The sequence below is a fragment of the Cervus elaphus genome, chromosome 29 (assembly GCF_910594005.1).
Source record: "Cervus elaphus chromosome 29, mCerEla1.1, whole genome shotgun sequence".
NCBI lineage: Eukaryota > Metazoa > Chordata > Mammalia > Artiodactyla > Cervidae > Cervus > Cervus elaphus.
Window position 1 is genome coordinate 42,562,806 of NC_057843.1, and position 27,339 is coordinate 42,590,144.

The window sequence follows — 27,339 nt, forward strand, 5'->3', positions numbered from 1 at the left end:
CTGATAAGGAACCACATAACAGAAAAGGGGGGATTTAAAGAAAGTTAAAGAAAGGTTGCATTAACTATTAAATACATCTTCAGCTAAACAAACAAAAAACTCCCCAAAGACTTGGGCTTGTTATACTAGCTAATCAATAAATACCTCTTTGAGGGGTTAGCTACATTGGATTCATATAAGGGAATTTTGGGATGAAAAGTTCTGTACATCACCTCTCTTAAGCCCTTAAGAGAGCCTCGTTTTCCAAAGATGCCTTGGAAGATTCCAGAGACATCTAAAAGGGTTTCTTACAACTTCCTTATTAGGTTGACAACACCTTTAAGGTATTCATTCTAATTTCAGATTTTAAAAAAAGTATCTTGAGTTCAATAAATCTTAACTTGAACCTTACTTATGACTCTGCAGTAGGATACTATTGAAAGTGAAAAAAAAAGTGAAATTGTTAGTCACTCAGTCATGTCCGACTCTTTGCAACCCCATGAACTATAACCTGGCAGGCTCTTCTGTTCATGGGATTCTCCAGGCAAGAATACTGGAGTGGGTAGCCATTCCTTTTCCCAGGGGATCTTCCTGACCCAGGGACTGAATCTGGGTCTCCTGCATTGCAGATAGATTCTTTACTGTCTGAGCAGGGATGCTGTCAGGCAAGTCTTACTTCCCAAAAGGCCATATTTTAAAAACTATATTAGAAACTTTTGGAAATGGGTACTGAGAAGAGATGTCCTTTTCATAGGCTCAGTACCTATGTTGTACTAATAAATTTCTGATGTATGGCAGTCTCAAGATAATTTTTAAATATTTATACCAGAAAGGCCAATGGCCCATGCTGTAGTAAGGCTAAGAGAGTCTGGCAGTGTACAGTTTCGGGGTGTCTGTGGCCCTCTCAACCAACTGAGTTGGAGCCTCAGAACCAAGGCAACAGGAAGTGTCTCTGCTCTAGTCAAGTTCTGTAACTAGACATCACATGTTGACTTTGTTGAGTTTAATAATTTATTTCTTTAAAAAGTTATCATCATTGATCATTTTCCCTTCCTTATTTTGTTTTAATATAATTGACTAGTGCTTCATATAGGGACACATTATGGACTAAACTCCATTAACTGTTTTGTGGAAGACTTTTGAAAGATATCTGCTTATTGTAAAATGTTACCAATTAGCAACAGTCAAAATAGCATACCTTTCCACCATCACTTTCTTTGATAACCATGTAGGGTTCTGCACAGTCTCCAATCTCTCCCTGCTGAAGGACTTTTTCAATCTACCACAAAAAAAAAATATTGAAACAAAGTTCATGAATTAATCCATATAATGGAATCCATGCAACCATCAAAATAGTGCTTTATGACAGTATCTAATGACATCAAAAGATGTCCACAATATATATTTTTGATTTAAAAAATTAGCACGAAGAGTATTATACAGTTTTATAAAAAAGAAAATCATAAAGGCATATAAAAGGGATAAGATTAGATACACAGCAAATGTTAACAGTAGTTATCTTTGTATGGTGGGATTATGTACTATATTTTCTTCCTATTGCTTATGTGTATTCTCTGTTTTTAAACAATAAACATGTATTATGCCTACAATAAAAAATGCAATAAAAGTTATTTTATAATACAAAACCCACAAGACATATGTAGGAAGTGAATAGCTCATTTTCTTTATTATTGCTTACAATGTAAAAAAGAGATATGACCTCTGTAAAAGTCAGGTTGGGGACTAAAACCTTCCACAAAATGAATAAATGAACAGAATAAATTATCTGTAATCATTTCCTTTGTATTTCCTATTAGGGCTGCTTCTCTGGATTTAAAAGACTTGGAGAGGAACTCGAAAGCAGGAGGATGGCGCAGCTTTTCACTTTGCTAACTGGCTGGTAACTTGAATGGATGCTACTACCGTCAAGCATTTTCTTGCAACTACCTTAAGATGGCCACAAATCTGGGCATCATGTTTGAAAGAAAGAAAAGCAGAAATTTAAAACTGCCTAATTCTCTGCTCAAAAAAATTTAACTTAGATGTGCAAGTAAAACCAAGTGGATTTAGTCCCATTTGTCTGTATCTTTAGTTGAGACGATCCTTGACGAAGAAATTTAGGTCAATATATCCTAAAAGGCACACATTCTTAACAGGCATTGTCAGTTAGGTACAAAGTATTTAAACCAGAAATGTCCTGTTCCATGGAGGGGTGTTTCCTGGAGTTTTAAAGGAAGCAGCATGGGGCTTCTCAGAGAACATCTGTGTCAGGAAGACTGCAAGCAAGAAGTCTCTCTTCTCAAAGAAGAACATAAAATCCCCTTCCCATTGCCATAGCCTGAAGACAAGGCTGATCCTCCTGAGAGATGTGCCAGGCTGAGACCACGGACATTTAACACGTGAGGTAAAAGACTGACCCGTGTTCCTGCTAGTCAGCGATCATTCACCTATCATTCAAATAAATATTTGCTGAGTCCCTCCTACAGGGTAATTGTTAGGGAGACAAGGTGGTGAACGTGATAGACCTGAGCCCTATTCTCCTGAAGTTCATGGTCAGGAGCTTATAAAGAAAATTAGAAAGAAAGAAGTTAATTTTTCCACAAGGTCAAGGAATTAAAATGCAGTCTTTAAAATGACCTTTGAACAGAGATGAAGAAACTTTTAACTAGGACACTGAAGCAAAGAACTGGAATGCTATGACTTCATATGTATAGTGTGGCACAAGAGAAGGGTCTCCAGAATTTGGAAGCAGGAGAATCCACACTTGACCAAACCAGCAGACACTATTCCCTTCACCGAGTTGGGCAAGGCTAACTCCAAGTACTTTGTGAGTCAAAGCCGCAGGCTGCTAGGACAGGTTACTATGTGGTCCTTCATGACTGATGCGTAAAAGAGATGCATGAGTCCGCATTACCATGGCAGGTAGGCGATGGGGCATATCAGAATTGCCTGGGGATTTACTGGAGGTAAAGAGGCTACCCTCAGTCCTATTTAGAGGGAAAGAAGCAACAACCCTGGTTTACTGTAAAGAAAAACAAATCAGAAGAAAACCAGAGACTCTTATTGGACAGATTTAAATTTCTTAACTTCTACCCAGACAATTTAGAGAATGCTTATCACTGCCAAATGAAAACATTTATGCATTGGAAAATTTTGGAATACATTTAGTAAGTAATAGTCACTCACAGGTAACCACTGATATATAGCATACTACCTACCATGGGTTAGCCAAAATAAAGTCATCCACTGAGAAGTGGAGTTGGAAGTAAACTTTGGATCTATAGAACTAGTGTTGGCTTCTTTGATTTCTCAGGCTGGAGAGAATTTACAGATTAACTCCAAGTTGAAAGGCTGCTAGAATGCACTTTAAGCTAATTTTCCTGTATGTCTGAGTAATACTGCAATGAAAAGTATACATATTAAATTTAATAACAACATATGTATCTTTTCAGCAACAGAATTTTAACTGTAGTTTCCAAAAACTTACACAAGTTCCCTTCAAACTATAATGACCTTCAGAATCTTTGCACAATGCTGTAAAGGGAGCAAGGAGGGAAATATATCTGTCACTTAAGTGACTTCCATATCACCTGAACTTTTTGGAATCTGTATGCTGCTCCCATGGGATCAAGGAGGAAGCAATGAGATTATGTACACAAAACACTGTGCTAATTAGAAAATGTCCCAAACCTAGAATGCTGGGTGTACATGAAACCAAAACATCTGAACTTTTTTTAAATTTGAGGGTAAAGAGTCAATGAGACGAATTATTTGGCTTAAGGCAGGTAAAATACTCAATGTTTGCCATTAACTTCTAACCAGCCATTTTGGAGTGTAGAGAAAGTCTCTGGTTTTCTTACACTGGTTAAGAGTACAATCTAGAATAAAAGGTCCTTCCACTTAGAACTGCCTACAATGGTGATAAAAAAAAATGGAGAGTGAAACTTGGAAACTAAAACCCACATCTCAAACTGTCAGAGCCTAGATATGTGCAGACATTTAACTCTGGGTCTTTAGAAAATCATGAACATGATTAGGAGACTCTGTCCAAGATTTTCTCCACAGCAGCCTCCCAGAGCTAGATAGCCAACGGGGCTTTCCTTGTTAGGAGGAAGGGTGCTCATCCATCCCAGGCTTTATTCTGTAGTCACATCTACTCATTGAGGGAGGTGTTATTATCTGCACTTAACAGATGAGGAAACTAAGTCTCAGAAAGGTTAGGTAATTGCCCACAGTCATATAAGTGCTAAGTTGCAAAGCCAGGACTGAAACCTGGGACTGTATAACTTCAAAACATAGTCATTCTAGTATCCAACACAGTTTGCTTGAAAAGGAAAAGGAGTACAGTTGAGAGGGAAACAAAGTGAATCTCCCAGAGGACATGTAGTACTTTCTGACACCTCTTTCACCCTAAACAGGCACTGGGACTAATGCTACAATGAGAACATCAGAATGTGCAAACCAGACTGCATGGAACTACCTTAGCTACTAGGTAGATGTCCGAGGATGGGTAGGTGACAGAGAACACCGCAGATCTTGCCTGACTGGATGTGGCAACAGAGGGCGTGTGAGCACGCAGAAATCCTTTAAACTGGTCAGAGTTCAGGTCACAGTGAAAATTTTCTGAGATCTGTAAACGAGTGGCAAAATGAAAAAAGTGAGTTATAGTTGTTCTCATGGTCTAAACACGTTTTAAAGAAAAAAAAAAAAAAGAGTGAAAAAGCCCCACCAAATTTCATGAGAGAAGTAAGTGCAATCATAGACATGGTTTATCATCAGTGCTTGCTGGAAAATCTGATATATATTTTGCCACAGTCTCTAGGTATTTTTGAGTCATTTGAGAGATGTTCTTTGAAACATTAAAATTTTTATTATCCCACCAATATCTCCTGAATACAGTGATGTGCCAGATACTGCACTGAAGAAGAACTGGGCATTACTTGGGCTCCCAATTAGCTTACAGTCAAGAAGGAGGGAAAAGGCAAATATGTACTAACTACAGTAGGAGCAAAATGTAAGTGACCACACTCAGGAAAAAGCGTTGTGCAAGTTCCCGAGGGTGAGAGGTCATATCCCGTGGGGCGGATGGGGGATGCTTTCCAAGGGGGAGGTGAGTGAGATGGACAGGCCTTGGAAGAAGATTCCACCAGGCAGAGCTGGAGGGTGACAGGTGCCAGGGAGAGAACACAGCACAGATGTCTCAGCAGCTGGAAAACCTGCAGCGACTTTAGTTAATACTGAGAAATCCAGCTTGACTCTGCCGAGGCTCTCAAGGGAAAGAAAGCAGATGAGAGCCATACTGAAGAAAGCCAGGTGTGGAAGGTGAAGAGTTTGTTGTTCATGTTTCAGGTGCAAGGCTCCGTTAAAGATTTTGAGCTAGACTGTGACATGATGAGAGCTCCATGGATGGAGCACTCATGTTGGACGAGTGGTCCAAATAGTGTAGTGTGACTTAAGAACCCTTGCAGAGTTGGTTCTCCCTTCACCACTAATAGATTTACAGCCAAGAAGAGGCTCCCAGGCAGAGACTGCATTTACCAGCTCCCTTGCAGTTAAAAGTGTGTGTGTGTGTGTGTGTGTGTGCGCGCGCGCGCGCATGCATGTGCACACACATGCACTCACTTGTGTCTGACTCTTTGCAACCCCATGGACTGTAACCCATCAGGTTCCTCTGTCCATGAGATTTCCCAGGCAAGAATACTGGAGCAGGTTGTCATTTCTTACTTCAGGGGATCTTCCTGACCGAGGGATCAAACTCACGTCTCTTGTATCTCCTGCACTGGGAGGTGGATTCTTTACCACTGCGCCACCTGGGAAGCATGTAACTAGATTCTCTCCAATGAACTGTGAGCAGGAGCAGTGATGGGTCAAAACTTCCGGGCTCCAATTCTACCCACCTCCACCCTCTGCTATCTTTTCCCCTTTTCTGGGAGCTGCAGTGGCAGTGATAAGAATGATTTGGGAGACCACATACCAAAGATGCCAGCCTGGGTTCCCGAATGACTGAGTGGAGCAAGCCACTGTTGACCCTGCGCCCCCAACCCTGCCCTGGACTGCTAGTTAGTTACTTGGCAGCGTTGGGTCTTAGATGCGGCACACTGGGTCTTTGTCACACCAAGCGAGATCTTCCCTCGTGATGCACAGAGGCGGGCTTGGTTCTCTGGGGCAAGTGAGACCTTGGCTCCCCAGTCAGGAATCAAACCTGAGTCCCCTGCACTTCAACGTGGATTCTTAACTACTGGACCACCAGGAAAATCCCTAGATTGTTAAGAAACAAACAACAGGAAGTTCTCCTTCCTTAAGCCACAAGTTCTCCATATGTGGTCCCCTGACCAACAGCTTCAGCATCACCTGGGGACCTGTTAGAAATGCAAGTTCTCAGGGCCTACCAGATTTACTGCATCAGAAACTCTGGCCTTGGGCCCAGCAACTGTTTTAACGAGCCCTCCAGGGGATTCTGATGCCTGTGCAAATTTGAGAACTACAGTTTTAAACCACTGAATGTGTGTGTGTGTTCGTGGTGGGGTCTCCTGTTTTAGCATTTAACCTATCCTGGCTAATACAAATCTTCATGATTATTAATATTTATTTAAAAAATACACACTTCCTTAAATACTGAGTGGTTATAGTATTTGAGCAAGGGGGCAGAAGTGTCTCCCCTGGTTTTGCTATTTCTGTCCTTCTTTAGGAGTTACAAAATGACTAAACATTAAAACACGCATGGAAAAGTCTTTTCAATTAAAAGCACGTTATACTTGGTAAGGACTCTACCCAACGGCAAATTTAGACTTTTATTGCACAAGATGCCTTCCATTCACAATAAAATGAAAAAACTCCCGAACTCAGGAAACATTACATGCATTGAGCTTGTTAGAGCCATGTTTAAATTGCTTTGTTTTATGTGTAACCCCATATGTCACTATATCAGTTCTCTGTCTCAGCCAGGCTATCAACTTTTCCTTTAAGAGTCTTCAAAGAACATAAATGACAAACATTTCCAAGTCACTTCTTTAAACTGAAAAAGCAACAGAACTGGACATGTCAAAGGTCATTTGCTTTCAAATCTAATGTTTTTACTGCATAGAAATGATATTTAAAGACATGAGCCCAAAGATTCCATGAACAATATACAATGCCCTCAGGGCTGAGTTATTTTTGCTTGCTTACCTTTTTCCTTTCTTTAACATCATAGAGGGCAATGCTGGCAAACAGAGGCTCAATTTCTATATCAAACCTGTCAGAGAAAGAGAGAAAAGTTTATATGGATTTAACTTTGATAATTTTGAAATTTCTGAAAATGCATCTTCATAATCTGGTTAAAAATGTAAGTAGTTTCCTAAAGAATTTGGGTGGCTCCACGCATATGAGAATCATATGAGAATATTAACAGAGCAGTATGAGAGGTTCAGAGAAAATTCCTAGCCATTTGAGATCATGAAAGTGCTTGCTGGTGGCCCTGCAACAGAGAGCGTGTGGAACAGATTCTCCATCTGATCCGACATGGCACTTCTCACTGTTGTGGCTGCTGGGTTTTCCGAGGACTGAGTCTGTCTTAGCTAAAGGTCTTGTTTACAGTTTACATTTTACTGCCAGAATAGGGAGCTCTTATTATTCAATTTTTAAGGGCTGCGGCTTTCAGCCCATACAAAAAGAAAAGCTAAGTTGCTTTTCTTCAGATTTATAGTGGGACAGCCAGAAGGAAATACGGTTATGATGTGTGTGAGTGTCTGGTCCTTCCACTGCCAGGGGAGCTTCTGAACTGAGATGGAGGGAGGGAACTGTGAGCATAGCTGATCAACACTGAGGTGTGAGGATCCAACGAGAGCTAGAAAGAGCAGCTCTCACATTGGCCCTAATTGCCAATTCCCCCAGAAATGGTGGGCTGAAGACAAGAGAAGGCAACCCCAAGGACAATCCTGCTTGCTATAGGATGCACATGGAACAGACATGCACTTTCTAAATGTTTCAGGTTGACATACAGGGATTCCCTGGTGGCTCAGATGGTAAAGCATCTGCCTGCAATGCGGGGAACCCGGGTTTGATCCCTGGGGAAGATCCCCTAGAGAAGGAAATGGTAACCCACTCCAGTACTCTTGCCTAGAAAACTCCATGGATGGAGGAGCCTGGTGGGCTACAGTCCATGGGGTCGCAAAGAGTCGGACATGACTGAGCGACTTCACTTCACTAACAGCCTATGACATTGCCAGCTGAGAGTCCTAGTAACCAGGCCCTGGACCACCGCCACTGCAGAAGTCATGCAAATTAGGTCAAATCCTGTTTTCAACTGTGTGTGAGAGAATGGATTTATCACAGCTTTGTCTAAGAAGAGAATTTTTTAAAGAATATGTGGACAGAGGTAACCAGACAAAGGAGTTGGTCAAATGACACCTTTGGAAATGAGACAGAGGGCACGATGGAAGAGTCACAGACACTGAGTCAGAAAGACCTGGGCTCTGCTCCCTCTCCCAGTCTGGCTAATTCTGGAATCTTCATTGGGTTACTGACTTTCCCCAGGTCCACTTATTTGTAAAATGAGGAAAGGATACTTACTGTTCCCATTTCCTAGGATTGTTGTTAAGGACTGTGAAAGACAATATGTGTGAACATACTTCATAAACAATGTCAAGGAACATCATTATTCACAGTAGCCAAAAGGTGGACGCAAACTCAGGTGTCCATCAAAGATGAGTGAATCAATGGAATATGGTATATGCATGCAACAGAAAATTATTCAGTCTTGAAAGGAAATTCTGATACATCCTACCATATGGACAAATGTTGAAGAAACTGTGTAAGTGAGATATATCAGTCACTAAAGGACAAACATTGTGTAATTCCACTTCCATAAGGGAATGGTGGAAGATAGAAATGGGAGTTATTGTTTAGTGGGTATAAAATTCCAGTTTGGGTAAGTGAGAAGAGTTATGGAAACAGATGGTGGCAATAGCTGTACAACAATGTGAATGTATTTACTGCCATTGAAATACCAGTGAAAAACGGATATCACAGCAAATTTTGTTATCTGTATTGGTTTACCTATAAGAACTTGCTTTCTTTTGTCCAGTTTATTTAAAGTAGTGAAAGCTACATCTCCCCTCTTGCAGGTATATGTTGGTACAAATACTATTTAAGACACTGGAGCAGGTCAAAGACTGAGCAAACACTACAGTTCTCTTTAATTTCTGCTTTGGCAGTTTGGGGGATAAATCATTAAAACTACACTTCACAAATTTCGTCAGGAGAAATCCAAGTGACACGATTATTTTTTTAACAATAGTCTTCGTGGCCATGTCTTCCCATCTGTGAGAAGATCTGCCATTTACTTATAGAAAACATCTAGGAGGCTGAGTGTCAAGCATCAGAGGGTAGAATTCCTCCAATCCCAAAGAGCAGAGTTACTGCAGCCAACAGTGGCCTGATGCACTTCCTGTGGGGGTGGGTGAGAGCCTCAGACAATAGGGTGGATTTCCTGCATGATGAATGTAGAGGGGGATGGAATAGTCACTTCCACTTAGTCCTCCTGCTGAAGGGCTAAGAGTTTCCCCCAGCTGGGTCAGATCCCAGGGACTAGCGTTATGTACCCATTGCTCAACACAAAGCTGGCTTACTGGCTGCTCATCTCTGTGTACAAGACAAAAAGTCCTAACTCCCCCACCAGCTGGTAGCATTGACTTGAGGAGAGTGCTACAACATCAAGAGAGCCCCACAACTGTGTAAGCAGTCATGCTGGCTTATGTTCTGAGGAGAGGAACTGGGGAGGCTCCACATAAGAATCAGAAATTTACATCACGTAGGAACTTTGGGATGATCTGGCCTAACTACTTTATTTATAAGAACTCAAAATTCCAGAGAAGTCCCCAGGGCTGAAACACAGTCTTGAATCCAAAATCCAAGTGCCCTAATGGCAAACCAGGTGCTGCCTAAGGGGTTCATTAATTGACTTTAACAGATGGATGACTTTCCTAATAGGGTATGAAAATTTTTTATGCCTACATAGTTTTGCCTAGGTAGAGCATCATGGAAAAAGCAAGAGAATTCCAGAAAAACATCTACTTCTGCTTTACTGACTATGCCAAAGACTTTGAGTGTGTGGATCACAACAAACAGGGGAAAATTCTTCAAGAGATGGGAATACCAGACCACCTGACCTGCCTCCTAAGAAATCTGTATGCAGGTCAAGAAGCAACAGTCAGAACTGGACATGGAACAAGAGACTGGTTCCAAATAGGGAAAGGAGTACATCAAAGCTGTATATTGTCACACTGCTTATTTAACTTATATGCAGAGTACATCAGGAGAAATGCTGGGCTGGATGAAGCACAAGCTGGAATCAAGACTGCTGGGAAAAATATCAATAACCTCAGATATGCAGATGACACCACCCTTATGGCAGAAAGAGAAGAAGAATTAAAGAGCCTCTAGATGAAAATGAAAGAGAAGAGTGAAAAAGTTGACTTAAAACTCAACATACAGAAAACTAAGATCAAGGCATCTGGTTCCATCATTTCATGTCAAATGATGGAAAAACAACAGAAACAGTGAGAGACTTTATATTTTTGGACTCCAAAATCACTGTAGATGGTGACTGCAGCCATGAAATTAAAAGACACTTGCTCCTTGAAAGAAAAGCTATGACCAACCTAGACAGCATATTAAAAAGCAGAGACATTACTTTGTCAACAAAGGTCTGTCTAGTCAAAGCTATGGTTTTTCCAGTAGTCACATATGGATGTGAGAGTTGGACTATAAAGAAAGCTGAGCACCAGAGAATTGATGCTTTTCAACTGTGGTGTTGGAGAAGACTCTTGAGAGTCCCTTGGACTGCAAGGAGATCCAACCAGTCCATCCTAAAGGAGATCAGTCCTGGGTGTTCATTGGAAGGACTGATGTTGAAGTTGAAACTCCAATACTTTGGCCACCTGATGCTAAGAGCTGACTCATTTGAAAAGACCCTGATGCTGGGAAAGATTGAGGGCAGGAGAAGGCAGGATGACAGAGGATGAGATGGTTGGATGACATCACCATCTCAATGGACATGGGTTTGGGTAGACTCCAGGAGTTGGTGATGGAGAGGGAGGCCTGGCGTGCTGTGGTTCATGGGGTCGTAAAGAGTCAGACACAACTAAGCAATTGAACTGATTGTTTCTTTCATTTCTTTTTCACTTATTTCTTCTCTGATCTGACCCATGAGATGAATCCAGATTTCAGACATGTTCTGTTTAAAATGTGTGTTACTAAAGAAGGAAATGAGAAAATTTTTAAGAAGTCAGGAAATCATGCAGAAAAATCTGGGTTTCTAGTTTCTCTTTAAAAAAAAATCAGATAACTGATTAAAAAAAAAAATCAGATCAAAATGGGTCAGTTCATTTGGACGACGAGACTTGGCACAAGCTAGTAGTGAGCGCCCCCATAGGATAGTTTGCTACAATCCCCACTACGCTCTAATGTCCTCTGGCACTGAAACTGAGTTTTAGTTGCATTTTTCATTGTGTTTTAATAGTGGTATGTTGGGAAATGCATATAAATCTCTAAAAATAAAAAGGACCTAACGTGTGGAATTTTTTGATTTCAATATTGTAAATATTTCTACCATTCCACCATGGCTAATTTTAAACTACCAATGTGACTTCACTGAATAAAGAGTTGGGAAGAGAAACATACACTGAGCTCTCACGAGTTAGAGTGGACTCCAGCACACCACTGGCTTGTACTGCCATTTTACTTATCACAGGACATTTCACTCAATTAATTACCTATACATCTAACCTTAGTATTCATCTTCCTTTTCATAGTAGAATGTCAAAGGCCTGGCAGGAATAGAATCTGGGACTACCTGATTCTGAACTCTGGACTTTCTACTACTTCACAACTGCCCACTGTTAAAAGTGTGTTGGGGTCCTCCCCGATTCAAGCTCTGATGAGAAAAACACAGTCTGTATCTGAAAGGCAAGACAGATCTCAATGGAGTAGGTAGTGTTTGCTGATACTTACTTCAGGGCCTGCAACTTGACCAATATTCTGTTTCCCAGATGTTCCTTGGGACATTCTGGTACCGGACGTATTTCCACAGCATCCTCCTATTATTAATCACATTGTAAAAGAAATCAGTAGTGAATTCCCATGAAATCAGTAGTGAATTAATCAGCTGCAGTTAACCAAGGGAAGGGAAGACTGCTATCTACCATGCAAGACAATCTGCATTTGCTTTATTTCTAGTCACAGAATAATACATCAACTTTTATAAGAGTTTATTATCCAACCCCCATGCTTCAAAGTCAGCATTTACAGCAAACATTTTTCTCCTTTTAGACAACCAAACATTTAAGACAAAGAGACCAAAAGAGGAAGGAAGGAAATGTGAACATAGATAAGGCTTAGTAACATCCACCAGATGGCATTGCAAAATCTTATACCTATTGTTGACTTTTTTTTTTTTTGCTGGCTCTAAGGACAATCAGAATATTTCTCCTGCCGAGGGCTTTACTAGTAAATATGTGAGTTTCAGACTTGAAATTTGAGTCAGAAATTTTCACCTAAAACCCTAAAACTGTAAACCATTAATACTGTAATACAGCGGCTTTCTTGGTTCACAATTTCCTTAAACAGATGATAGAGATTTGGGGCTGAATTTATAGGTTCTAAATAGACATGTCCAGCTAGAACTTGCTAAAGTCCTAAGAATCGAAAAGCTTAGTAATGACACTTTAAGAGATATGTCTGTCTATTTCACTACATAGGGACCAAAGACTTAAGGGGAAGTATCAAGTATACATACAGCTGATTCACTTTGCTATATAGCAAAAATGAATTTTTTTAGTTTTTGTGAAGCACCTATACTCCATTGTGAAGCACCTATACTCCAAGAAAAATTAATTAAAAAATTCAAATGTGAACTATCACAGTATCTTAATTATAGTCATGGATGCAAAGACTGACAGTGCAAGTCGTCCTGAGAACTTTAATTCCCGCTCTTGTAGTAGGTACACAAACTCTGATGAATGGTCTGCAGCTCACAAGTGTCCAACGAATAGGGCCATGTCTAATTATATTTTTAAATTCATTCTTAATTGGAGGATAATTGTTTTACAATGTTGTGCTGGTTTGTGCCTTACGACAAGAAGCAGCTATAGTATACATAAGTCCCCTCCTCCTGGGACCTCCCTCCCACCCCCCAACCCCATCCCTCTAGTTCATCACAGAGCACCAAGTTGAGCTTCCGGTGTTATATAGCGACTTCCCACTAGCTATCTATTGTACCTGTGGTAATGTATATGTTTCAGTGCTACTCTCTCTCAATTCCTGGGCTATAAATGCCATCCCGAATATCCGACAGCAACCAGAAGAATTTTTTAAAATGGCAATAAAGCTATCTTCTTATTAAATCTGTGCCCAGTTTGGTGGAATAGTCCCAGGTGTAAACTCACCACCACTCTAACTTTCAATTCCCCTTTGTGTTAAACAGTTTGGTGGGTAGAATTGCTGAGTTGTTTCACAGGAGGTGCTGTTCTGATGCCCATACTGAGGTGAAGGCCCTCAGAGCAAGCTGGAACTTTCAGGGTGATCAGGATAGACACATCTGAAAGGGAAGGGGCCCCCTATTGGAGAACAGCCTCACCGTAAAAACACTCTGCTTTTACACTCTGCTTTTGGTCTGGATTCAAAACTTTGGTATACTTTTAAAAGGCTCTTCATTTGGAAAATTGTAAGCATATACAAAAGTAGAGAAAACACTGTAATGGATCATATGTAACCATCACCTAGCTTCAACAATTTTGACTTACGGGCAATTTGGTTTCATCCCTGGGTCAGGAAGGTTCCCCAAAGGAGGGCATGGCAGCCCACTTCAGTGTTCTTGCCTGGAGAATCCCACGGATAGAGGAGACTGGTGAGCTATAGTCCATGGGGTCTCAAAGAGTCGGACAGAACTGAAGCAGCTTAACAGAGCACACAGCATGCACCCTCACTTACTGCTCCCCCACTCAGTGTTGGATTGCTCAGAACAAGGCCCCAGAGATCATATAATTTCATCAGTGAGTACTTCAGTAGAGACCTCTAAAAGATAAGGACTTTTAAAAACATATACTATAATGCTACTATTAATTTTTAAAAATTAATAATAATTTCCTATTTTCATGACATATGTAGTCAGCTCCAAACTTCCCCAACTGCTGTTTTTTCTATAGTTAGTTCGTTAATTCAGGTTCCAAACAAGGTCTATATGTTCATATGTTTCCCAAGTCTCCTCAAAACTATGTGAATTTCTTGCACTTTCACAGTTATCTGAAATAAAAATGAATTGCCAATGAAGCAGAAGAGGAAATATGAAGTCGTGGACACCTCTTGTTTTCCTCTTCCTGGGAGAAAACAGATACAGTGAGAAAGAGAGAGGGATCACAAGAGAGAAAGGGATAATATGAGAGATGAGGTTCTTCTGTCAGCAGACCCAGTGGAACCTGAGGCCAACTCCACATCTCCCTGCTTGAGATTTCATTACAAGCCAGTAAGTCTCCACACTTTTCAAAAAAATTTATTTGATTTTAGTTGGGTTCTATCACTTGCAACCCAGAAGAGTCCCAGTGCAAACTCCCCTATGATCTGGAGAATAGTGCACCTTTCTTAGGGACCAGCACATGCCTTTTACAGAATCAGAGTGAATCAGGGAAAGAACTCACCTCATAGAAGCTTTGTGGTTGAATTCTAATTTTGCCTCCCCTGTATACTCAGTCTTAATTGGATATAATAGTTCACCTCTCTTCTAATTTTCTTCACAAGGACATAAAGTAATAATAATATAAAATAATTTCATGAATGTGTTGTCCAAAAAAAAAAAAAAATCAGCATTTGTAGTCATTTCATAGTAGGTAAGAAACTTACCCCTTTTTTCTACAGGACTTTCTTTGGAGAAAGTACAAGTTACAAGAGCAAATGTAATTTTTGTGTGTATAACTTCAGCACATTACAGGGCCAGTACAGAAGCCTTCAAGTATTTTAGACTTTCCAATTTCCAAATATCCTATACACTAATCACAAAGAATCCTCTCCAGTTAGTAAAGCAGGCCGCATTAGGATGTCTGCTAGATCATAACTTTTAGTCTCGAGTGAGTTTCTGCACCATTTAAAGACCATAAAACACAATTCCTTCAAAATGGTCTATGATTCATCCTTGTAATCAAGCCTGGATATCCTCCCATTTAATCTAGTGAAGGAGATTTTAATGAGCTGATGTCTCTGTAAGTCTCCTCCTCACCCTTTAATTGTTTCTTCTCTTATGGTATCCATTTTGGGTCATTATTACCTATTGGCACCTCCATCAGGGAGCTGGGAGGAAGAGGAGTGTGAAGGTCGTATCAGTCAGATATAATATTTCTAGACAAATTTGGTAAAAACTTCCAAATCTATAGGTGGAAACTGAAAAGTTACAAGATGTGATTGTTTATGTCATCTTTGGATTTCCATTAGGTATAGCCATATATAGATAAACAGTTAAACATAAAACTTGGAGTTAATGTGTTATAATCCCCATTCTATAATTCAACCTGCCTGCTGAATCTTGAACAAGTTATTTAACCTCTCTGATTCTTACTTTGCAATATGAAGAATGGAGATGATAACACTGTCCATATTATTCATATTTAATCTTCCTCATTCAGAAGAGGATTTGAGCCCTCTGACAATTAAAAATGAGGATTTGAGGACACTGCAAAAAAAATAAATAGATGAGAAAACCAAGGTGGTTGGAAAATATGGATGAGAAAAAAATAAAGCTGAAGCGAATTCAGGACACTAGTAAGTAAGCCACCAGACTTAGTAGTGTGTGTGCTCAGTTGTTAAGTTGTATCTGACTCTGTGTGACCCCAAGGACGGTAGCCCGCCAGGTTCCTCTGTCCATCGGATTCTCCAGGCAAGAATATTGGAGTGGATTGCCATGCCCTCCAACAGGGGATCTTCTTGACTCACAGATCAAAACTACGCCTCCTGAACTGCAGGTAGATTCTTTACCACTGGGACACCAGGGTATGACTGATCAGTAATTTGCTCTGCTGTTACACAGGCTTGCCTTACTGAAAAACACAGCCCAGAAATCACACAATTAAGCATCCTGACATTGCTACACAATAATGACAAGCAATAGTATTTTCCTGGGAGGCTCTCTGTGTCTTCACTGAAATTCTCCAGTGTGGAGACAGTCATACCCACCTCATCCACTGATGGGTAAAGGGCAAAGAGCTCGGCCTGCCGATTGGTCCTCCGGGCCTCCTCATTCTGCTTCTCGAAGTCCTCAGCGCTCACTTGTTGTACAAGGTTTTCCAGCCTCGGGTCAGGCTGCAGGCTGCGGAGGTCAAAGTCACAGGCAGTGTTGGGACCTTTCCCAGAGACATCACACAGCACGTTCAGGTGGCGGGGACCTGCCTGTAAGAAAAAGACATGAGAGAGATCTTCATGAGAGAGATCATGGGCTTCAGATGAGAACTAAAGGGTCTGGGATGTCTCAAGATGGCTCCAACGGGGGACTTCAGAATCAGGCCTCAAGGAGTCTCTGACAAGAATCACATCATAGCTTCCTGGACTGAATATCCTAAATTTAGATGTCTCTCTCCTGCCTGGAAGCAGGTGATTAACTCATCAGATGTAGATACACCCGTTCTTGAGGAAAAGTTTGACAATAGTACTGTAGTGCTTTAGTTTGAGGGGCTGTTCTTTTCTGGAGATTGGCAGCCAAGCCTCCTATGAACCATATACATGTCTTATGCTTAAGCAGAACTGGAATAAGGTGTTAAAAAAAAGGGGTGGGGGGGGCGGAGACTGGACTGGGGAATAAAGAGACCTCATGCTAATCTCAACTCCAGAACTTGGCTTTCAAAACTGGAAAATAAGATGATCTGTGAGGAGCTTTCCAAATTAAACTTTATATAAACTCCAAAGCATGTTTCCAAAGACAGAAATGTGGGCATGGGAACACTTTCCTACAGGACTTTAGTAACAGTTACAGGAATAAGCACCAGAGGGGGAAAAAAAGCACTTGCTATTTCAGCAGTATTCACTCAGCTGCAGCGTGCTTGAAAAAATTTCAGTCAAAAAGAGGATGCTTTAAAAAAAAAAAAAAAAAAGAAACAAAAAGAGGATGCTTTATTCCATTAGAAATGTCTTGGAAATTGCAAACTGGATTCCTAACTCGAGACCTGGCAAAAAATATAAAACCAAAAGCAACAGTATGTTGCAAGAACATAGATAGATCTATTACAAGTATCTGTAAAATATATGGTAAAATGTTATTCTCAAAGTACTATTAAATGGACATACTGCTGTACAATAACTCTATAAAACAGCTTTGGTCCTGTGTAGCAGTGAAGACCCCATACAGCCAAAAATAAACAAATAAATAAAGCTATTTAAAAAAATTTTTTGGTGACATCTGTCTACCTCATAAAAATCCTGCTCTCCTAGGTAATAAATTTTATCTAAACTGAATGTATTAACAATCACATTCACACACAATACTAACCAATATTAATATTAGTTATTAAAATTTTTGTTCATCTTAGTATTTGTAAGATTCTTGGGAAAATTAATTGGGTTACCCAAGACTCTTTACAAGGATCAACATCTGTATCTGTCTCCAGAATTTATTTAGAGGCCACAACTGGATAAGTAAACAAAGGTGTGGGGACAAGAGTATCTCTGCAACACTGTTTGCAGTCACAAAATAATAAAAACAACTTAAGCATCCCCCCCAAAAAGAAAGTTTTGAGATTAAGAGATTTTGGAACTTTCATACAAAAGAATGTTACTCAGCCTTTAAATAAAAAGAAGAACATGCTGTCATTAGAAGAGAAAGATGATCACAGTATATTTTCTTGTTAATAAGAAAAAAGAAGTTAAATAATATCAAATAATCAAATTTTTATGAAATATATTTGTACTATGGAGTCATATCATATATACATGTGTGTATATATATATTTAAATTATGTAAATTCAGGCATTTGACCTCACAATTCCACTCAAAAAGGTTCCTAAGAATGACTGAAAGGGAAGATGCTGCCTGTCTGACCATCTCTCCATGATGAGTATTAGTTTAATACTTAAAAACACACACTTTTGTATAACTGGCCTCTGAAACCCAGCCAATGACTTGGTGTGCTGGAGGAGTCAGGAATGAGTGTGCTGCTCATTGATTTTTTTTTTTTCATTTTATTTTTATTAGTTGGAGGCTAATTACAATATTGTAGTGGTTTTTGCCATACATTGACATGAATCAGCCATGGATTTACATGTGTTCCCCATCCTGATCCCCCCTCCCACCTCCCTCCCCATCCCATCCCTCTGGGTCTTCCCAGTGCACCAGCCCCGAGCACTTGTCTCATGCATCCAACCTGGGCTGGTGATCTGTTTCACACTTGATAATATACATGTTTCCATGCTATTCTCTCAGATCATCTCACCCTCGCCTTCTTGAAGCCACCCTTTATACTCTTCTCTGTGAGGCTGGGTCTGCATTGAGCAAATCCTGTTTCTGCTTTGCTACTTCTCCCTTTACGTTCTGCGTGGCTGGAGGAGGGAGAAGGGACTGGCTGCTTCCTCTCTGCCTGCAGTTCTTCTCATCTTGGTAGTGGCAGTTGCTTCTAATTTTGTTTCTTCCAGCACTTCCAGAAAAACCATCTTCTTACCTTCCTTGGAGGTACCAGCATCAACTGGGCAATTCTTTCTCCCAGGAGGTCTGAGTCCAGACTCTCAGCCCTTGTGAGGTCTTTCCCCTAATGACACTAGGCTATGCCCCCTCCTCAGGTATTTGAGTCCCAGCTCTGAGGCCTCTCTTCTGAGCCTGTAGGTTCCGATAACTCCAAGCTCCTCCCACTAGACCCATGGTTCTCAAACACAGTCCTGGGACAGGCAGTATCAGCATTTCCTAGGGATCGCTCATGAGAAATGCAAATTCTCAAGTCCCCACTCCAGCTGCAGTGAAAGAGAAACTCTGGAGTGGGGCCAGCAATCTGTGTTCAAACAAGCCCTTCAGGGGGATTCCAATGACACTTAGGTTTGACACTCACTGCCACAGACCCCCGCCCTAGAGTGCTGTGCTATTCCTTGTAGTTACAATTTCTGTAAGACTTCAATTTTCCTTTTTGGTTCTCTCAGTCCTCAAAAATACATTTGACTAGTTCCCTACGTAACATTTCTTCAGAGGAAATATCTAGTGTGGTTTCTGTCTGACTGAAATAAGGGAAGAATTTAGTTGGTCATCTACATGATGAAAGCAGAATTTAGTCAAAATTACCAATGAAAACCCCCTGAAATTTCCCATAGAGGATGGCATACAGATATTCCACGTTTTAGTAAGCCCACCAGATTCAGCTCCAGAATTGATGCCTGATTCCTCTGCAGAGATGAGTAGTCAGCCTGGCTGTAGTTTGAAATAGGTATTATCTAAAACCTCTAGTCATATTCAGCATGGTGAGATGCTTGTGTTATGAGGGCACCTGAAAGCTGAAAACTATACTGGTTTAGAAGTCCTGTGCAAACTTGGACACATTTCTTCCTCCATGCTTTATTTTTTTTAACCTATATAACGGACAGACTGGACCAGAGCACTGGCTTTTAAAATCTTTTGTAAACTGTGGTAAGTACACATGTAATATAAAATTTTCATCATTTTTTAGTGTACAGCTCAGTAATGTTAAGTACATTTATATTGTTGTGCCACCAGTCTCCAGAGCTCTTCGTTTTGTAAAACAGAAACTCTATACCTACTAAACAAGAACTCCTCATCCCTACCTCTCCGCAGCCTCTGGCAACTACCATTTTAACTTTATACATCTATGAATCTGATTATTCCAGGTACCTCATATAAATGGAATCATGCAGTATTGATTCTTTTGTAACTGGCTTATTTCACTTAGTGTAACATCTGCAAGGTTCATCCATGTTGTAGAATATGTGTCAGAATTTCCCCCCTTTTTAAGGTTGAATAATTAATTACTCCACTGTGACTTCCCAAGTGGTGCTAGGGGTAAAGAACTTGCCTGCCAATGCAGGAGACCTAAGTAATGGGGGTTCAATCCCTGGATCGGGAAGATCTCCTGGAGGAGGGCATGGCACCCACTCCAGTGTTCTTGCCTGGAAAATCCCACGGACAGAGGAACCTGGTGGGCTACAGTCCATGGGGTCACAAAGAGTCGAACATGACAGAAGCCACTTAGCACGCGCGCACACACACACACACACACACACACACACACAATACTCCATTGGATGTATATGCCACATTTAGTTTATATCTTCATCTGTCCATGGACACTTGATTGTTTCCACCTTTTGGCTACTGTGAATAATGCTGCTATGAAAACAGGTGTATGGAGTACTGACTTTTAAATTGTAACTACTTTGTAACAGTAATAATAATAATAACAGCATTCACTGGACACAAAGTGTGAGCTGGCACTGTCTTAAATGCTTCACACATATTAACTCATTTAACACTCAAACAACTCTACCAGTCCTGTACTTTTACCATCCTTGTTTTCCAGGGGAGGAAATTGAAGACCAGAGAGTTGAGTTATCCTGTCTGAGGTTATAGAGTGGGTGTATGGTAGAATCACACAGAGGGCCAGGCAGTCTGCCCCAGGATGGAGCTTTCAATCACACTGCAGGCTGCCTGAGGCACGGGGGTACCCCTGAGTCTGTGCCGAGATCATTACAGGGACGGGCCCAAATCCCCCCCAAGTTAGAGCCCCTCCACTTTTATCTACTTTTATTTGAACACCAATTTCTATAGCTACAAACAAGTGTGAAAAAAATATCACTGACTAAATGGTAGAGCTCCTTCTATTCTAATATTCTATGAGTCTAGCCTTTTTATTAGTTTTTAAAAAAATCAACAGCATGCCATGGCAGAACAGTCTAGTAACCTGGCAACTGTGTTTGTTGATAGGAAATACCTGAGCGCTGGGTTCACTGCACTCCAAGGTTTCTGACTCAAACGTCTGTTTCTGAAGCGTCCTGTGAAAATCTTTTCGGGATCCAGTCTTTTTAAAGCTGCAAATCTCTGAACTTCCTTGGTTCCTTTCATTGTTGTTATTAAATAAGAGAGAGAAGGAGAGAGGGAGAAAGAGAGAGGCAAAATCATTAGTCTAAAAATAAAAGCAATGGCTTAAGCGCAGACATGGTTCTGAAAGATCTTGCAAAGACAGGACCAATTGTAATTCTTCACATCTAATTGTGCACCAGGCCTAACACAAGGCTCTGTTGTAAAGAGATACAAACTTGCCTCCTTGCTGGCTCATTATTAAAGGCAGGAGTGGCCTGGGAAAATGCCACTTCAGAGGTGTGGTCATTTCAGCTGTGGGGCATTTGGCTCCAAGCTGAATCTGAACTATGACCCCAGTGGAAGAGGCTGGAATAAATCTAGCAAAGTGCAGAAGCAGGGAATAAAGGTCATTTGAAGATGAAAATACAGGAAAACATTTAATCTTCAAATCAATGTTCTTAGTAAAGAATAAAAAAGGCAGGATGTGGTTAAGAAAAATAGAATTAAATGATCTATGTACTGAAAATCTTTGCTACCATTCTCAGCTGCTACTCCATGCATGTCATTAAAGTTGTTTTAATAAGTGTTGCAAATATTATACGATATCACTTATATATGGAATCTAAAATATAATACAAATGAATCTATATACAAAACAGAAACAGATTCATAGGCATAGAAAAACAAACATAGTTACTAAAGGTGAAAGGGGGAAGGAAAAAATTAGGGGTATGGGGTTAACAAACTACTACATATAAAATAGATAAGCAACAAGGGTTTACAGTATAGCACAGGAAACTGTATTTAATATCTTATAATCACCTATAATGAAAAATATTCTGAAACATACATATATAAATAGATATACATATATAACTAAATTACTTTGCTATATACTTGAAGCTAACACACCACTGTAAATCAACTACACTTCAATTTTTTAAAAAATGTGTTGCTATGGAAAGGGTTCAATGTAATGTCTAGCACTGTCATTGGAGAAAGAAGTTAGACCATTACAAAAAAGGCAACAGATACAAGTTGTCAAATAATAACTATAGAAACCAACATGTGCATTCCCTATTTTTCTGACTCAAAGCCTTCTTGGAAAACATGCTGCAAATTCAACCACACAAACATGCACCCATCTTGTTTGATTTTCCACACTATTAGAAAACCATTGAGGAAGCTGGTGAAGGGATGTAAAACGAGGTTAGGATTTATTACGCAGATCAAACAGAAGAGAGACAAAGCAGGAAATGTAAGAGAGCTACTAGCAATAATCCAAATACAGTTTATAACTCTTTGGGAGGGGTGAAATGTTAGGTTATGCACAGGGGCACAGAGCAAGTATTCAATACTAAGTGAAAGGAGTCAGGAAAAAAATAAAAAGATAACTGCATGATTCCATTTACATGACATTCTGGAAAAGGAAAAGCTATAGAGACAGAAAGGAGATCAGTGGCTGCCAGAGTCTGGGAGTTAAGACGGTGACCGCGAGAGGCCTGGGGCAATTTAGGGGGGCGGGTACTGGGACTGTTCTGTGTCTTGATTGTAATAGTGGTTACACAACTGTATGCATTTGTCAAAACTCACAGAACTGTAATCTAAAAAGCATGAATTACAATTACCTCAAAATCAATGGATAGAAGTTTAGGATTATGCCTGACATTGGTTAGGATACTGTTTACACTTAATACTCATTAAACATAAGGTCTGATATTTTGCTATGGTTTATTATATTGCTTTACAGAATGATGGGTTTTGTTGAGCAGGAGTAAATGGATTCAAGTCCTGGCTCCACAGTTTACAAGCTGTATGACCTAGGGCAAATTACTTTATTTTTGTGTGTCTCAATTTTGTTATCAGAATAATAGGAATTAAACTAATACCTACTTCATCAGTTCTATTGCATGCAATAAACACATTCACATATGTAAAATAGAAAATTTCTTGACTTATGGCAATAATTCAATTATCTGCAACTACTTGATGATGTTTATTAAATGGTATTAGAGAACGTCATTCAATTGTCCCTGTCAACTGACAAAGAATCTAAACTAGACCAATAAATAAGATATTATAAGCAAAGGGAAAAAAGGGTACAACCTCAATGTTGTTGAAGATTTCCTTTAACGTAGTGGTCCATGGTAGATTGTACATGATAGGCACTACAATGCATATATTCATGGAATAAAGATAAGATTTGAAAAATCTTAAGAATTGTATTTTAGGGCTATTCTAGTTCCAATTCAACCAATCCAAAATATTCCTTTCATGTGAAATAAGGTCTTCTGAAGACTTCAGAAAAAGCACTTATATCAGTATGTCAGAGGAATGAACCCAAAACTTTATCTCATGTTTTAAGGCATCACAGGTAAAAAACTACTTTTCTCTGGAGGACCATAGTTAATGAAGTCACTTAGTTTTCTATGGATATGCCTCTGTTATCCATAACCATACAGTCAAACACTGATTTAGTTGCTCTTTTATTCCTCAATTATCTCCTTGCTGATATTACATTTCTCTGTAATATCTAGGGATAGTCTTTTATGTCCTTGCTATCTATGATAATGGCTTTGAATCCCACTTAGGGGGCAGGGGAGTGGAGTAATGGCCATTTGTGTTCCTTCCCACTCTCATAATGCTATAGGACATTTGCCACTCAGGTTCTATAATTGAGACTTTTAAATCAGACAAATAGTGTGTTCGTGAAGGATAGGGGAAAATTCTAGATTTTTAATGTATTAGGGAAAGATGAAACTGCACAGAAGCACAAAAATTCATGGTTTCATTTTGAGAGAAATATATTTTCCTACTTGAAATGTTTGTCTGTGTTACTTAGGCTGGAATTATGCCTTGAATAATTCCATTCTAACTTCTTACGTCTATAGCACAAAGTTTACTGTCTCCGCTCTAAAAATCATGCTTTTTCTCTTCATGACTTTTGAAAATGATCATTAAAATCTAATGAATAGACAGTCCCATGGTTGCATGTTTATCTCATCTTATTTCCATATATTTTGATAATTTTGTATGGATTGCTATTTACTGCCATCCTTTGGGTAACAGTAAATATTTTAATCATTATTTCCTCTGTAATTTTCTTTAATAAACTAAAGAGAGAATAACTTAGGAATGTGTTTGGTGTCTTGGTGGAAAGTGGAGCTCTCAAGTAATTAAACTTGTTTACATGCTATTTATTCTTGGTCTATTATCCACAGTGAAACATTTGATGAGTGTTATGAGCAGCATCATAAAAGCCCTTAGACTTTGTCTTTCATCCTGGGTGATTAAGGTAATTCTGAAGGAAGGTCATGCTCAAGGAGAGCTGGGATATCAAGGAATGGGGTATCATCTGTTTTATTACTCCATATTTTACTCCCAGTGAACTGGTAAACAATTATAATTCAAACACATCAGTGCATATAATTCAGTTACTCCCAAAACACCATAAAAATGTCTCCCTGATCAATAATTGCTTATTATGACACGCATTTCTTATGCTGGCTGTCAAGGTGCTTAGCTATTTGCTTTCTAAAAGTATGGAAAGCAATCCAGGCTCATCAGCCTCTACAGTTACAAACAGCAATCCAGCTGTGGAAATCACTGAGCCACTCTTGACCTGTTATGTGCAGATTCCGCATCCCCACAAATCCACTCCCACGAAAGCCCAATTCATAGGCCAGCCCTTGCACCTGCCTTCCCTGACCTGGCCAGAATTAACTGCTTCCTTCTGTGAATTTTCAAAGCATGTTGCTTGTACTTCTCGTACAAGCTTTCGTCATGCTCTATATTACAGTATAATTACTTGTCTAAATTTTTACCTCCCCTGCTAAATAAGTGCTCTTCCTCACTAGACTATGACTTCGCCAAAGACAGAGATTCCTTTGAGCTAGGATTCCTGTGTATTCCTCTTTGTATCCTCTTTGATGCCTTATTCTCAGGAGGTATTTGTTGAATGGGAGAACAAATGAAACTCTAACAAGCAAATAGTCATATCATACTCCTCTCACACAAGGGTTTTCAAATCTCTCAGACCCACCATCGTCTTTCTCTATAACAAATATTTAATGATGCCATCTTTATAACTCAACTTTCTTATTTTTATGTCAATAAAAATGTCCCAGCTGTTATTTATTGAGAAATAAAAGAAACATAATACATAAAACAGCATGTGTGTAAATATGCAAATGCTTGGACACAACTGCACCAGAGAATATAATGAAATACCTGTCTGCACCTGCGGGAAGAAGCGTTGTAAATATAACACCTACAAAACCAATACAGACATGCTGTATGTGTGACTCAAACACCACCAAGCAGCATTGCTGGCATAATGCGATTTTCTAAAATGGGGGGAAACTCTTGGAGAGCTCTAACCAGCATAAAGCTTAACCTCCCCTATGTTTACAGGAAAGCTGTTTCCTTGGAAAATTCAGTTCAAAAGTATTTGTAAGAAGGCATATAGGCTTGGCTCAGATATTTACAGACTGGATTTTCACGACCCTGAATGTCCAGAAGGACATGTGATTGTTGTGTTGGATGCTGAATTTGGGACAATCCTTCATTGTGTGTGATGCCCAATGCACGTCAGGGTGTGAAAGGCAGTAGTCCACCCCAGTCATCGAGATGGTAAAAAACAGAAACCTTAACTACCCTCATTGAGACCCACTGCTACTAGGACATCAGAAAACTGGAATTTCCAATTCCAATTTAAATCATAAGTTTTAGCAACACATCTGGGAAAGGAAATTCACAACGACTTCCTGGAAGGGGTGAAATGGAACAAGTTTAACCAGGAAAACAGCTACATGCAGGTGTTTAATTGGGGGAGAATCCTAGTGGTGGAATCCTAAAGTGAATGCTTTTCAGAGTTCTACTTCTGGTTTTGGTAAGAAAGTAAATGTCCCATATAGAAATAACATAGTTTAGCAGAAATAGGGATGTTAGGAGATTTTAAATTCAACATATCTCCCAAAATTAAGGGTATTTACATCTATAGTACGTGCATTGGTATTGCATCTAATGGTATTATCACTGATGCTAATATAGCTATCATTTCTTGGACTCATGATTGTCTTAGTTGAGATTCCTTAGACACTGAGCCTGAGGCAGGGACTCAAGTGCACGTGATTTTTGAGAGTGTGCACTTTAGGAAAAGAAAAGCCTGTAAGAGAGACAGGGAAGCAGAAGGAGTCAACTAAGGAGGTAGGCTCAGATAAATTCTTGACATTATACACAGGGTACTCTGGAATGTTCACATTACAAAGTTGTCCTACTATCCCACTTTGAGGCAAGAAATGGGACTATGATACCCCTTGCACCAGTGCTGTTGTGCCAGTCGGGCACTGCTTATCACCAACCAACCCACACTGGGAGGTTAGGGGCTGAGAGGTAGAGTGAATTGCTCAAATGTCTTTGGGCGCAACAGCTCCTATATACTCAAAGCAGCTGTGAAATAAATGCATGGGATGGCAAAGGGGACACACTAACAGCCTTTATTACAATGCCAGGCACCTAATATATATTATTTTCCTTTTATTTTGAAACAATTTTGAATTTATAGAAAAATTGAAAATATAGTACAAAAGCCTTTTCCCTCTCCCAAACCACTTGAGAGTAAGTAGTTGACCTAACTCTCCATTACCCCTGAATACTTTACTGTGTCGTTTCTACATACAGGGTCTTCCCAGGTGATACTGATGATAAAGAGTCCGCCAACCAATACAGGAGATGCAGGAGACTCAAGAGACTCAGGTTCGATCCCTGGATTGGGAAGATCCCCTTAGAGGATCCAGTATCCAACCCACTCCAGTATTCTTGCTACCTTGCCATGGCAAGAATAGGTATTCTTGCCTGGAAAATTCCATGGACAGATGAGCCTGGCAGACTACAGTCCATGGGGCTGGAAAGAGTCAGAAACTGAGCATATGCTATAAACAAGGACATTATCCATCATAATTAGTATGCAACCATCACATTCAGGAAATTAACACTGGCACATTATTACCACCTAATCTTCAGACCCCATTCAGCTTTCACCAAATGTGAAATGGCTTTTAGAGCAAGAGGATCTCGTCCAAAGTCATGCATGTCATATGCCTTTAGTCTTATTTACTGTGGAACAGTTCCTCGTGTTTCCTTGACTTTCATGACCTTGAGATTTTAGGCCTGTTATATTTTAGAAAGTCCCTCCACTTGGGTTTGATTATTGTAGATGCCTCATGCCTCATCAAGCTTTCAACTTATTTATTTGTATCATTACAGATTCAGTTTCCTATTTTATTCAACATATCCTACTCCATGTCTATTACTACTTATTTTGGTGCGCTAAT

General features: G+C 39.8%; 1 protein-coding gene across 4 annotated transcripts in view; it reads right to left on the reverse strand.

Moving 5' to 3' along the window:
- The window catches only part of DOCK8 (dedicator of cytokinesis 8), a 225,082-nt gene that overhangs the window by 118,508 nt on the left and 79,235 nt on the right, over positions 1-27,339 (reverse strand). For all 4 annotated transcript variants that reach the window (XM_043890774.1, XM_043890771.1, XM_043890772.1 and 1 more), the window contains 6 exons: positions 20,916-21,039; positions 16,177-16,389; positions 11,971-12,056; positions 7,147-7,213; positions 4,460-4,609; positions 1,178-1,258 (listed from right to left, as the gene is read on the reverse strand). In XM_043890774.1, coding sequence (XP_043746709.1) covers positions 1,178-1,258; positions 4,460-4,609; positions 7,147-7,213; positions 11,971-12,056; positions 16,177-16,389; positions 20,916-21,039 — 721 coding nt within the window. The remainder of the gene's footprint in view (positions 1-1,177; positions 1,259-4,459; positions 4,610-7,146; positions 7,214-11,970; positions 12,057-16,176; positions 16,390-20,915; positions 21,040-27,339) is intronic.